This window comes from Macrobrachium rosenbergii, chromosome 21, assembly GCF_040412425.1.
Source record: "Macrobrachium rosenbergii isolate ZJJX-2024 chromosome 21, ASM4041242v1, whole genome shotgun sequence".
NCBI classification, from domain to species: Eukaryota; Metazoa; Arthropoda; class Malacostraca; order Decapoda; family Palaemonidae; genus Macrobrachium; species Macrobrachium rosenbergii.
The window spans coordinates 40,097,200-40,110,316 of NC_089761.1; the positions used below are offsets into that span (position 1 = coordinate 40,097,200).

Consider the following 13,117-nt stretch of genomic DNA (forward strand, 5'->3'; position numbering starts at 1 on the left):
AGACTATAAATGGCATTCCGTATGTATGAGGCTATCAGGAAGGTGTATGGGATGTTCTAGAAGAGGACAGGACATCTACCCTGGTAAGCACAGGTTTTTCAGTTAAGCAGAAGGCATATGTTACATGTCAGGCCACATTTTCCTCTTCCAGTACATTAGCAAAGGCATACAGAGGTACTTTGATGTACTTTTGATAACATAGTCACCTTTCCAGCTGTTGCCAAAAGATCGGGAAAGTATGTCAAAGTACCTGTGTATGCCTTTGTTGAAATAGGAAGAAGAAAAGGTAGATAGATATGTCCAATATGCTTCCTGTTTAAAAAAAAAAAAAAAAACTGCTTTCTTGGGTAGATGTGACAATCAGTACTCACACTTCCTATAAACCTTGTCCTCTTCTAGAACAGATTGTCAATCTTCTTGGTAGCCTCATTTGTCCACAATGCTATTTAGTCTATCAAGACCAGAAGACAATGAACCAATAAGATGAAATGGTGTTAATAATGGAACCTAGTAAGTCTGGCATTTTGAAATACAAATTGAGATCCCTAATTCATTTCTGTAAAAACTTTCCCAAAAAATATCCTGAAACGGTGAAATGAAATGTATTCATTAACATCGACTGACCTGCTCAGCTTTAAACTTGCCCATGATTGAGAACCTCAGCCCAGTTTCTATGCTGATAGATTGTCTTTGCCTTTCTGTTGTGATGTTGGGTGGTACAATATTATTTCCTATAATTAAATTCAAAATTGAGTCTGGTGACGTTATATAGAATTGGCCTTTTTTGTGTGTGTGCATAGTCCTTGCCCTCATGAGAATTCTGTGTCCTTTTTCCAGTAAATATGTATGGTCTGTCTTCTGACATGGAGTGAATGGCTTATGGCAAATCAATTAGTCATAATCTAATAAGTTGTGATTAAAATCGTCACAAATATTACTAAATTTGTTACACTGTTACAGTAGCTCTCTCATATCTTGCTTGCAGTAAAGTTGTTTTGAATATAAACTATATCCTTTTTCTTAGTGTTCCTAAAAGCTTTTGTTTTCGAGTATATTTTCATCTATTGTTTATTGGGAATTACTTTTGGTATAATACATTGTATCTCTTTAACATAGGAAAGGAATGTTGCAAAATTTCAACTTTTTTTTTTTTTAAAGTTTACCAAAGTGATATTTTTGAGGACTCTGACACTTGAACCTGAATCTCTATTTATCCTAGCACAATAAGAAGAAAAGCTCCCGAGCGTCTATAGAGTACTGTACAAAGAAGAGGTATTTTCGAGAACTGACAGCCATACGAGCAGAGGTTGGTGACACCAGTGACCTCTCAGAAGATGAAATCTATCCAGGTAATATTATAATGAAAATAACATTAATTTTGGAAATCTTTGGTTTCATCTTGTGCAGATGTAAATGGCTTCATAGTTCATTAGCTTGACTGTTACAGCTCAAATATAAGAAATACTGTTAAAATGTTAAAATTGTTGGTAGCACTAGAAATTAAGCATTTTCATTCTTGTATGAATATTTTACAAATTTTCCTGACACTCCCTTAAATCGAGTTTCCTTACAGAAGGCCCAGGGGCTTCCCTCAACAAAAAGCAGCGTCGCCAACTGGGAGGTCTTGAAGGTTCCCTTCCATCAGACCTCCTCCCTATCAGAGCCACGCATAGTAGTGGGTCTTTGGCTCTTGACTTGGAATTAAAGATAACCCCTACAAGTAATCCTTTAGATCTCACCGATGATCATTTTCGGGCGATGTTGGCTGCACACAGATTGAGAAGAAATAAAAGAGAGGTAAGTGTTTGTAAAATGATTCAGGTAAACAGTTTATTGAATTTTGTGGGTGAAAGGAACACTGCAAAAAGTGCACTCTCTACTTTGGCATGGGTATCTCAATGACTGAGGAGTAATCAGAGCTTGTTATGGTTTTGTAGATTAATATTTTTGTTGGATGTGGCTGTGAATATGATGTTTGAGATTGGATGAAAATGTCCTGAGTAGTTCAGTCATAAAGATCAAGAAATTATTTCATAGTAGTTATGATAAAAGGTAACAGTTTTTATTTTAATGCTAGTGACTAATGTTTCCAAGTTACCTTGGCTGAAGAATGAACAGTTACTTATACCTTGATGACAAATTCTCCTTATAAATAATGAGTGTAAGATGCAGCTGAAGTTATGTGACATGAAACAAATTGATTTGCTTTATATTACTTACCTGATCCAAAACTGATAATCCAGTGGAATGTAATATTGTCAGTTCCCAAATATCTGTCCTCAGATGTTATACCTGTGACCATTTTTATCTCATCATGGAAGGAAATTAATATGTATTTAAAGAAGTATTGTACTTTTACAGCTATCTTTTGTCTGGAAGTTTTCACTATTTAATGTTAAATGTTAACTTTTAACAGGTTATCTCTTAATTGTGATGAGACTGATATTTAGTATTGTATTTTTCTTTTTCTTTTTGATTTTCATCTTAGTCTAAAAAAAAACTGTTATTTTATTAGACATCAATAGACCTCGACACTCGTGGTATTACGCTTCAGGATGTGGTCACTCGAGCTCAAATACAGACTAAAAGACCTCCACAAAGATCGTCGCTGTCTCCATTGACTCTTGAAAAGCCAAAGAAAAAGATAAAGGTTAAGAAGGAATTGCCTGTTCCTACTGTGCTGTCTGATCTTCCTTTGAATATCAAGACTGAACCCCCAAGTGATTCAGAGTCCTCGTCGTCCTCTTCGTCATCTTCGTCCGGAAGTGATTCGGATGAGCCAGATATAAAGAAAGAGATGCCAGTTGTATCACACAGTGCAAAGAAAAGGTAATAAATTATTCTGCTTTTGTTGATGAATTGAAGTACAGTAAAGAAATTTATTGATGTGATTTTGTGGTTCTTATACAAGGTGGATTATTAGCATTATCTGGAAAAAATAAGATAGTTAATTTCAGTTGAATGTACCTTGTATTTGAATACAGTAATGCTTGTGCTTGTTATATGGAAATTTTTTGCTCTATGAATAGATTTATTGAAATAACTCTTAAGTTTATATAACTTAGGCATTAACCTCAATGAATCTATTCATAAAGTAAAATAATTTCCACATAAAATGTTAGATATTTTGTTGATTTTCATTTTTTCTTTTAAGGTTAATAACAAAGACTGAGGAAGTCAAACTAGAACCCGGAGATCCCACAGCTGCCTGTGAAGATATTGACATTGGTGGGTTGGGTGTTGAACCATTAGGAACAGATGAAATGATAAAGACTGAAGTGAAGGAGGAACCTATGGAGGACCAAGTTACCGCTGCCATAGAAACTTCATCAGAACTCACTGCTGCTTTAGAGAGCATAGGGTATGGCCTTGTGGGGATTATTATTTTATTAGGTACCTTAGCTGTAGATTGTTTCGATATCTGTCATCTCTTATGATAATTGCTCATAGGAATAATTATTAAAGATTATACTGTATTTATTTGATAAATTTGTCTAAATTGTCTTTTTAAAAACTGTACTCTCATGAGGCAGAAGAGGCACTAGTTTTCTTCCTTTCTAAGAATGAAAGGAAACAAATGATGATGTGATTTCAGTAAAAAACAAATGTTTACAGTCGATGGGAAAATGGCAAAATGTAATGCATGGAAGGGAATATGAGTGGCAGAGATTGAATGAATTCTTACACATGTATATCATGCATGACTTACAACTCGCTTTTCACATGGGCCCCTAACCTGTTTGGCAAACAGAGATAAGACCTTTATCATTATCATCTGGGAGGATATGCAGGCCTGCCTCTGATTCATAACCTGAACTTATTTGAACAGGAGCCTCTCGGTCTCTTCCATGTGGGTTTGTGTGTCATGGTAATCCTCTACAATGCCAAGTATGTTACATTTTGACCCACCGCAATAGTGATATCCTTTTTATTTTTCTGAAGTACCATTGATTTTGGTGGTCCCAGTGCCCTAGCAGTGGTATTGGCACCATGTCCTTTGTTGCTACAATCAAGCGTTCCGTTTCGTTTTAACAACCAAGGTCTTAAGCATCTTCTAAGGCTGTGAAGCCTCATGACATACATTGGGCTTGCTTACGAGGCATATTCTAAATCAGTGGTTCTTAACCTTTTTATTACCATGCCCCCCCTAAGAGTTGGTCCTTCCCTCCAGGCCCCCCGTCCCCCCGTCTTGCATCTATGAGTAACATTCCCTCCCAGATTTAAAGGCAGGCAAATGAAAAAAAAAGAGAAAGAGAAGGAGTGTTTTTATTCCTTTAGGAATGAATTAGTGAGATACTTGATACTGCTTCTTAGCGACTCTTGTTAAGAGAATAACGAATACAATTAGAGAATTTTTTTATTTTTCCCAAGGGCTCGTGCCTCCCCTATGAATTGCTGACGCCCCCCAGGTTGAGAACCACTGTTCTAAATGTTTACAACACTGAGCACTTGAATACAATCATGCATTAAACTTATGCTTGGCAATGCAATGTTTAGAGTTTGGTTGAAGGTTCAGAACACATTCAACAGTCCAAAACTTGTCCAGCATGGTACCAAGAGAAATTGAAATGTATGTAAGAGCAGGGTATGTCCCTTTGATCAATGAAGGCAGACTGATGCCTAGCTCATGACTGAACTGTCGCCTGTGCACGGGTTGTTAATACAGTATGTGCAATGGTTCAGTGTTTTTCTGCTGAACTGTACTGCTGTCTCTCCTGTATGGTAAAAGCATGGATTTTAAATACTGTAATTGTGGAAAATGCTAGTGATAAGTCCCTACTGATTTGATGATACTGCTTTGACAGTAAACTAAATTATTTCATGGGAGAAACTTAACAAAACATCCTTCTAAGATAAATATTATAAGACAACTGTTGGGCAATTTACTCAATTTCTCAAGATGGCTGTAAAAATTGTTATCCATATAAGAAATGTTAGTATAGTTTGTTGAGCAGTTATTGGTTATGATCTGTCATTGCCCTTGTAGCTATTGGACTGCACTTGAGACACTGGTGACAGATAGCTGATATTTGGCAGAATTTTCATATATTTAATTCAGTAGACAAGTCAGTCATTTTCAGCTGTGGGGAAAAAGTCTTGTTTTTTAAGAAAGTGTAAAGCACTTTGAATCTTTTGGGTAATTTATGATAAGAATATATATTTTTTGCTAAATGAAGTGTTGGTCATAAGTTTAATTTGTAACTGAAACAGTAATCTATCTTAGAATCGAAGTGTCTTTTAAAGTCTAAAGATTACCTTAAACATTTTTATTCCAGGGCTTGCATAGCACCAGAGTTGACTCAGGAAACACACATCTGCTTCTTCAGTTTGATTCGAGACATTATTTGCTCTACTGGAGAGCAGCGTATGACGAGAGCACAGCTGGAATCCAGTATAAGAGTGTGGCAGGAGTCTGCTATTTCCCCTCTAAATGAGTGGTACTCACTTGTCCCATCTTGGGTTAATATTCTTCCATCAGCTATCAATTTCCTTTGTGGGCATTTTACAGGTAAGAAAGAAATATAAGGAGCCGTTTAAAGGCCTAAGATTAAAGCTGTTATCCATTAGAAGTATTCTTGTGGGTGAATGTTTTTCGTGCTTGTTCAGTGAAAACCTGTGCATTAGACTAATTCATCGTGAAGTTGAACCAGGCAGCTTTGCAGTTGATATTGATTGTAATGTAAACAGTACAGGTGTTTGACTGACAGCTTCACAAAAGTAACTCTCATTATGGTTTTAACCTCTGCCGTAAGGTTGCTGAATGTAAGTGGGCTGTTTGGTGACTTGAAATGCTTTTTACTGTCTGTATTGTGTTGATGTATTTATTTGTTTCTCAAAAAAGGGTTACTAAAATAATGGTATTGTTCATTTAGGTAATTTGCAAATTTTCATATTACAGTTCTTTGTACCTGTTTATCTCTTCCAGTCTTGGATTTTTTCATATTTCCCTCATTTTTGTATTGAAAAAGTATACTTCCTCAATTAATTTTTTTTTTTTTTTTTAAAGATGTGCAGCCAGCAGACTTTGTCCCTTACATCGAGTATAAAAGTATGCTTAGAGTGTATCAGTGGATTGGAGCAGGGAGAGACAGTGATGGTCATTTGGAGCCCTTAGCACAGTTCTGGTTGGCAAATAAGTAAGTGGTGTTTTAACTTTATTTTGTGTTACCCATTATATTTGTTGGATGGATCATCATTGTTGTAGATGTGAATTGCAAGGAAAGCTTGTTTCCTGAAAGAGAGCATTTTTGTATTGTTGGGATATCAGCTATAGAAGGTACCCTGATTGAAATCTGGCACTCTGCTGTTACAGTTATAAGTAAAATAAGAAAATATATTAGAATAATTCTTTGTCAAGGAGGTAACAGGGAGTTTTAAAATTTTAGAGCTTATGGTTATAAAGTCTGCTGTTTGTTATGCCAGTCTGATGATAGTGTCATAGTTTAAGTTTAAAATATAGGTATTATACTGTAATGGATGCAGTTGTTTGTGGAGTAATTTTTGATTATTAAAGTGTTACAGTCATGAAATTTCCTTAAGCGGAAGAAATTTGTAACTGCAGTGTATTACAGTATCAATGAATAAAAATTTAAGTAGTTACCTAGAAGGCAGCTTAAGTCACAGTTATATTTCAATTAGATAATTTTTACGAATGTATTGTTTAGTATCGGGTTCTTTTATGCCAAGATTTTTTAACATGGCAGTACAAATAACACACTAGTAAGGACAGCGAAGTTGTTCCCCAAGCTTGACATACAATCAGGGGATACTTGACCCTGACTATACTTTGTCTTAGTTTAATGTTTATTTTGTAGTGATAGAAGGTGCACAGCTGTGAGATACACATTCTTTTCAATAGGTCATCTATGAGCAGTGAGTGGATTGAGGATGATGTTTTGGGGTCCAGGGTTGAAGTTGAAGAAAGTGATGTCATACCACCACCTCGTTGCTATACTAACTGGACAGTGCAGCCAGCCACAGACGCTGAGAAAGAAGCTTACCGAGCACAAGAAAAGCTCAGATACGAAAAACCACACAAAGCTTACACTTTCAGGTAAGGGATTGACATACAAGAGATGATTAATGATATGTTAAAATAGTTTTAAATATTAGATTGAATATTGTGTGTTTTATATGTTAATCCATACTCTACAGCTAAATTTTATATCTTATCTTACTGGATGCTTTTCGAATTCGTCATTGTAACTACTTATATATTCAGTTTTATTCATAGAAAATGAATGTGTAGGGAAATTACTGTACTAGTATTGTTTTGATATCAGTTAGCTTAGCTTCTGTTCATAAAGGATTATTCATACACTTGTGTTCATGAATGTAAGTGTGACTGGTAGCATTCTCTGGCAATGCAGTATTTTACTTATCACCTTAACTTGTACCCCCAGGATGCATGGCTATGAGAGTGTTGTGGGTCCTGTGAAAGGAATTTATACCCAGCAGACTGGGCTAAATAAGGCCCGAGGGCATTCACTTCTTGTTCCAGATAGACCAGCATATGTTACTATACTTTCGCTTGGTAAGTTGGTTTACAGTAACATGTCGAATTCAGTAGCATGTCTGGGCTCATGGTTTTGTTTGAGAAATCTCATTATCACACATGAAAAAGACTTCTTGTAATGTATGAAAAAGCTAAGTGGAGTTTCACAAAGTTTAACTTATGGCTATAATGGGTTCTGTTAATAGCTTTTGTGACAAATACATGAAGGGAGCTTTGCTGAGGAAAGTTTGGTCCCATGAATTGAGATCTCAGTTACTCCAAGGAGTAACAGTGCTATACTTACATTCTAGGGTACACAGTAACTTAGCTTAGAGGTTATAATTTGTTATCTTTCGTAAATAAGAATAGTGAATGATAATTGTAGCTGTGATGTCTGAGATTAGTTAAGTAACTATTCTTTTGCAGTCCGTGATGCTGTTGCTCGTCTTCCCAATGGAGAAGGAACGCGTTCAGATATATGTGAACTTTTGAAGGAGTCTCAGTATTTAGCTCCTCTCACCAGCCCTACAGCAGAGAATAATCTAAATAGTGTCGTATCCGGAGCACTGGATCGACTTCATTATGAGAATGATCCATGTGTTAAATATGATACACCAAGGAAACTCTGGATTTACTTGCACAGGAACAGAAATGAAGAGGAATTTGGTAAGTATTTTTAATCAAAATTTTGAATGCTTCTCTTGTACTTTACTTACGAAGTTGCTGACCATAATGCAAATGTTCTGTTGTCATACAATCTAGCTTGTTTTTTTTCTTGTATACAGAGCGAATGCATCATCTAAATGGACCTGGAGGTAATAAAAACAAAAAGCCAGCACCTCGAAGACAGAGTCGGACTAAAGTCAAAGATCCCCTTACTATTAAAGGTCCTCCAAATGTAACCCTGGAACCTCTACCACCACCAACAAAGGTATGTAAAAACTGATTGCGATAGTTGCTGTAAATAGAAGAAAAAACCTTACCAATCTTTATTTTGCCATTGTGCATCTCCAGCTTTCACTCTTAGGGAGGTTAACTGGAAAACTTTTTTTTGTTATTGATTTCAGGTTGAACCAACGCAGCTAAGGTTGAAGCCTGAAGAAGTTGCTGTTTTAGCAAAAGCCAAAGTTGATTCTCCTGTCAAATTGGAGCACTTGGGTACCCCAGCAGTTGGAAAGACAATTACTTCTGTAAGAGTGAGTTAATTAGAATTCTGTGGTAGCTTAAACTGTGTAGTATTTAGTTCCATGTGACTTGTAGTTTGACAAGCATCCATTTATTTGTAACGGATAATGCAAAACTATGAAGTTGAGACTGGTTGATAAGAGTACAGTATCTCTGATGAATATGGTCTCAGAAAAAATGGGAATGAGAGAAAAGTTCCCATATTTACTCTTCAGACACCAATGAAATTCATTGTGTGGCTGTACAGCATTCATTTTTCCAAAAGTAGTTTTCTTTTAGGAATTAAATTTGTTATACGAAAATTAGAAAATCACCTATTAGTGCCTAGTGTGAAAAACAATTCAGAAAGTAGAAGGTTCTAAGATTTAAGAGGTTTGTATGTACTTTACATAAGTGAAAAAATTGCTATATTTTTCAGTAATTCCTCCATTTTCTCTTGGATGCACAATATTGACACGAAGTAGTTAAATAAAAGCTTTGGAATTATGGAGACTTATAAGGATAGTGTGAGTAAATTGCCTCAAAAATCATCTTGATACCCTGTTACTATCCAGATCATGAATCCTGCTTCAGTGACATTCATGTTGCCTGAAACTGAAAGGTTTAATGTTGATTTAAAGAAGTTTTGCATGGTACAGGAATCATTTTGCATGAGTTGTTTGTAGGGATGATTAAAAATTTTTGTGTATGTCCCCAGTCAGTTTTGGATGGTTAGGGAACTATGCGCTTGTCTATAATGTGGGCTGTACTAAGTGTATTTTCTGTGTAATTTTATATGTTTATGAATTGCATTGTGGTTTGTGATATTGTTAATTTTGGCTTGTAACATTCTTTCTCAGATTTCACACCAATTTTTCAATTTTAAACCCTGAGTATGGCAACTGATGTTACTACCAGTCAGTATATAAACTATTCTAAATTTGAATTTCACTTGTGCTGTTATCATTAGCATAGCAAAAAAAAAAAAAACAAAGTATTTATTTAAGAAAACTAGTGTTTTCACTTGTATATCTCAACATTTGTGGTCTTTGAATGCCCAAGACACTACAATTTTTGCCTAACAGATGAGTAATAGTTTCATTATAAGCATTATGAGGAGCATCAGTATCTGGCAGTCACTTACTTCACTTTTTTTTGTAATACTTACATGAGCATGAGAGGTCAGTCCATGTAAAAAAATCGTCTTAAGTATTTACATAGCACTTGCTAATAGTTAGTGAGGCTGTAGATCCAGAACACAGAATCCACTGAAGAATAACTACTTGTTGAAGTGTAGAGATCAAATTTTTCAGTGTAATGTTAAAAAGAAAGGGAAAAGAATGAATTAGATGGGTAATAAATTTCTTAATGAATTAGATTGCAAGTTTTTGAAATCCTGCATGGCTGTTGGCTGATGGAGACAAGAAAAGTGAGATAGTTGGGTTATAGGTATGTGTGAGGCTTCAGGTGGTGCATCTCCTGAGCTCTTACTGATCTGAAAGCTGTAAAAAAGTGTTCAGTGTTTAGGGTCATTCAAAAGACGATAGATTTTGGCACACATAAGTGATGGGGTTATAGTGAAACAAATATTTAGATGCACGTGAATTTATAATTTTCCTACTGGTATGATATTATTTTGTTTTTTATGTATTTCATCAGATGGGTGGTGTTCGGGGCACAGTTGGATCAAGTAGTGTTCAGACTATCCAGGTTTCAACAGCTGGTGGTGTACAGACTATCAAAGTTGCTCTTCCTCCTGGTGGTCCAACTATTGCAAAAGTTACCCCACAAGCTCTTGGCAAAGTTCCAACATCTTCCATTACTAAGGTTAGTCTTGTTGAATTTTTTTCTTGATTTAAATTTATAGTATTTACAGTTTTGGAAGGTATAAATCATTGCTTATCAGCAGGCAGAAGCATGTTCTTTGCTTACAAATATTTTGAAACTAGATTTTTTGTGATAAACTTTACATTGTACGGTAACCCCTATCCTATTCCTTTTGATTTTATTTTCTAAACAATGAGTTCCATACCCTGATGTGTGGCTGCTGTTGATCTCCTGCGACATGTAGAATGGTTACTCATCCATAAAGCAATGAGTAGTTCAAAATTATTGCCTGCTCGTAGTAATGAATGCATCATTTATCAATTAGTAAGATATCCTGTATCCAAAAATGGAGAAAATGAAATCAGTTTTACTCTTCAATAGCATTCCCAGACGTTTAGCTTGCAAACATAAGTAACATATGCTTTGGTAAATCTTTTATTTGTAACCAAGGTATTAGAAAGTGTTGACTGAAATAATTGATTTCATTTAAGGTTGCTGGCCAAACTATAAGTCGGACTCCAACACCAACTTTGGCAAAGGCTGCTAGTGCAGGAATCAAGGGTGTGAGTCTTCAGCAGTCAGTTCTTCAGTCTGCTGTAACTGGGACCACAATAGGCCAGGATGCATTACTGGCTTCGCAACATATCACAAACCTCACATCAGGTAAGTATTACAAATATTTCGAGTCCTGTTGTTGTTCTCAAAATTCCTAGTGTTATCTCCAACTTTCCTAGAGTACATGTTTTATGTGTAAGTAAATGTCTTGTGTGTTATTAAAGGTGTATATGATTATAAAATGCAGTACTAAAGGATTAGAGTGAAGCCTCTAAATCACCTTCCCCCTTTTTGATATATTTATGTGTGGCATATAGAAGGCAGAAAATGAAACGCAGGTAGCAGGTTACTTTGGTAACTTGAGTCGCTTAGTTGCTACCCCAGAAAGTGGTAATGAATAAATATTATATTTCCAGGCAACTTGACTGCTGGCAAATCTCGTTCACCTGTTGTGACATTGACGACCAGAGAAGCTGCCAAACTTCCCACGCCATCTGTTGCTCAGGCTAGAACCAGTGCATCTGCTTCAACTACACCTGCTGGCCAGCAACTTGCCACACAAACCTCACTTGCTTCTCAGGTAATAACAAGAGTGTTTTTCCATTAAAACTATCAAGCAAATATGCATTTGCACAAAATTTAAAGATTTTCGTAAAATATGAAAGCTTTGATTCCTGTAAAAGATTGATAATTCATGGTGTGAAAAGGTTCAGAAACTTTTTATTTATGTTCAAGAACTGTGTATCTTCCTGCATCACTTAGTGCAATTTGATCATCAGTTAACAATATCAGGTGTCTGAGTATTGCTTGTTAATTTGGTGTATGTTATTTTCAGGTGTGCACTACAGCTAGTGGTACCATAGGAAATAAATTAGCAAGTGCGCCAACTGTTGTAAATATGGGTGGGTCAACTGTTCATAAGACTAATCTTTTCTCCCTTAGTGGGATAAAATTACTACAAGCAACTCCACAGCAAGTAGCTGCAAGCAAAGGTTTGTATTAGAATAGTTTTCTTATGATGAGGTTTGACACCATTTAACACTTAAAATTAATTTTTATTGTAAAGAAGATTGTTAATACAGTTAGTTACTGTGTGCTTTAGAATGAATATGTACAGTGGTATGTATTTCATGTATTGCATTTATCTATGTTCTGAGTTTTGGGTTAGTTGTTGCTTTGTACACTTGTGTTTAATTTTTATGTTTCACCATATTTTATGAATTATTCATTTTCCCATTGTCCTCTTTTCTTGTGTTGATACTCACACCAAACTGAGTACCGTTTATGGGAAGTTTCCAGTTTTGGTTGCAAGTTACAGATAAGCTAAATTATTTAGTTGATGTTCTTGCACTTTCAGTTGCCAATGGATACTTCCTACCAGCCATAACTAAGTTATGCTGTTTGATGGCGATGTAAACTATAAACTTTTAAACTTGTACATACAATTCAGTGCATTGTTATTGCAGATGAACTGACTGTGGGAAATTTTCTCAAAATGAGTGGAACAATGTTTACAAGAAAAATGAGACCAACTCAGCTTGCAGGATGTGCAGCAACTATATCAAAAGCTTTCCATTGGGAACAAATTTTATGAATTAATTGTTCCACAGGTTATATTCTTCATTTTGAAGTAGGGTACATTACTTTTATAATTTACTTACAAGGAAGCAGTTGGCTTAGACAGACATATAACAGCCAGATAATTCCTCCAGGTTGTGACACAAAAAGCAGTCTTTTGGCATAAAAAAGCGAGAATTTAAAAAGATAGGGAGCCAAGCTTTTCCAGGCAAGATCAAAATAAATTTTATCCAAGCCCCAATGTGTTAGAGAATGGTGGGAGGGAGACCAGAAGAATTTACTGTCAACATTTTACATGACAAGATTTTTGAGATTAAAAGGTAGAGCTGCTCTGTATTGGTTTCACTCTTCAAGAGATCCACGATAACCCCAAACTGTTTAAAGTTGTGATTTTTGGTTTTACAGAGTGGACAAATAAAAAACACTAATACTGTAAAATGAATTTGAGAAATGATCATCACAGCATGCACGATGACATTTATTTACCTTCAACCAAAG

The 13,117-nt window shown here is 35.6% G+C and overlaps 1 protein-coding gene across 4 annotated transcripts in view; it reads left to right on the forward strand.

Moving 5' to 3' along the window:
* Positions 1-13,117, forward strand: part of LOC136849989 (nuclear factor related to kappa-B-binding protein) — a 29,256-nt gene that overhangs the window by 5,300 nt on the left and 10,839 nt on the right. Inside the window, exons 5-19 of one of the 4 annotated variants that reach the window (XM_067123535.1) lie at positions 1,220-1,349; positions 1,574-1,797; positions 2,516-2,829; positions 3,155-3,361; positions 5,277-5,509; positions 6,008-6,137; positions 6,860-7,054; positions 7,404-7,534; positions 7,922-8,161; positions 8,281-8,426; positions 8,563-8,691; positions 10,319-10,486; positions 10,978-11,149; positions 11,458-11,621; positions 11,877-12,033. In XM_067123535.1, coding sequence (XP_066979636.1) covers positions 1,220-1,349; positions 1,574-1,797; positions 2,516-2,829; positions 3,155-3,361; positions 5,277-5,509; positions 6,008-6,137; positions 6,860-7,054; positions 7,404-7,534; positions 7,922-8,161; positions 8,281-8,426; positions 8,563-8,691; positions 10,319-10,486; positions 10,978-11,149; positions 11,458-11,621; positions 11,877-12,033 — 2,740 coding nt within the window. The remainder of the gene's footprint in view (positions 1-1,219; positions 1,350-1,573; positions 1,798-2,515; positions 2,830-3,154; positions 3,362-5,276; positions 5,510-6,007; positions 6,138-6,859; positions 7,055-7,403; positions 7,535-7,921; positions 8,162-8,280; positions 8,427-8,562; positions 8,692-10,318; positions 10,487-10,977; positions 11,150-11,457; positions 11,622-11,876; positions 12,034-13,117) is intronic. The other 3 variants (XM_067123536.1, XM_067123537.1, XM_067123538.1) reach the window with 3 other exon arrangements.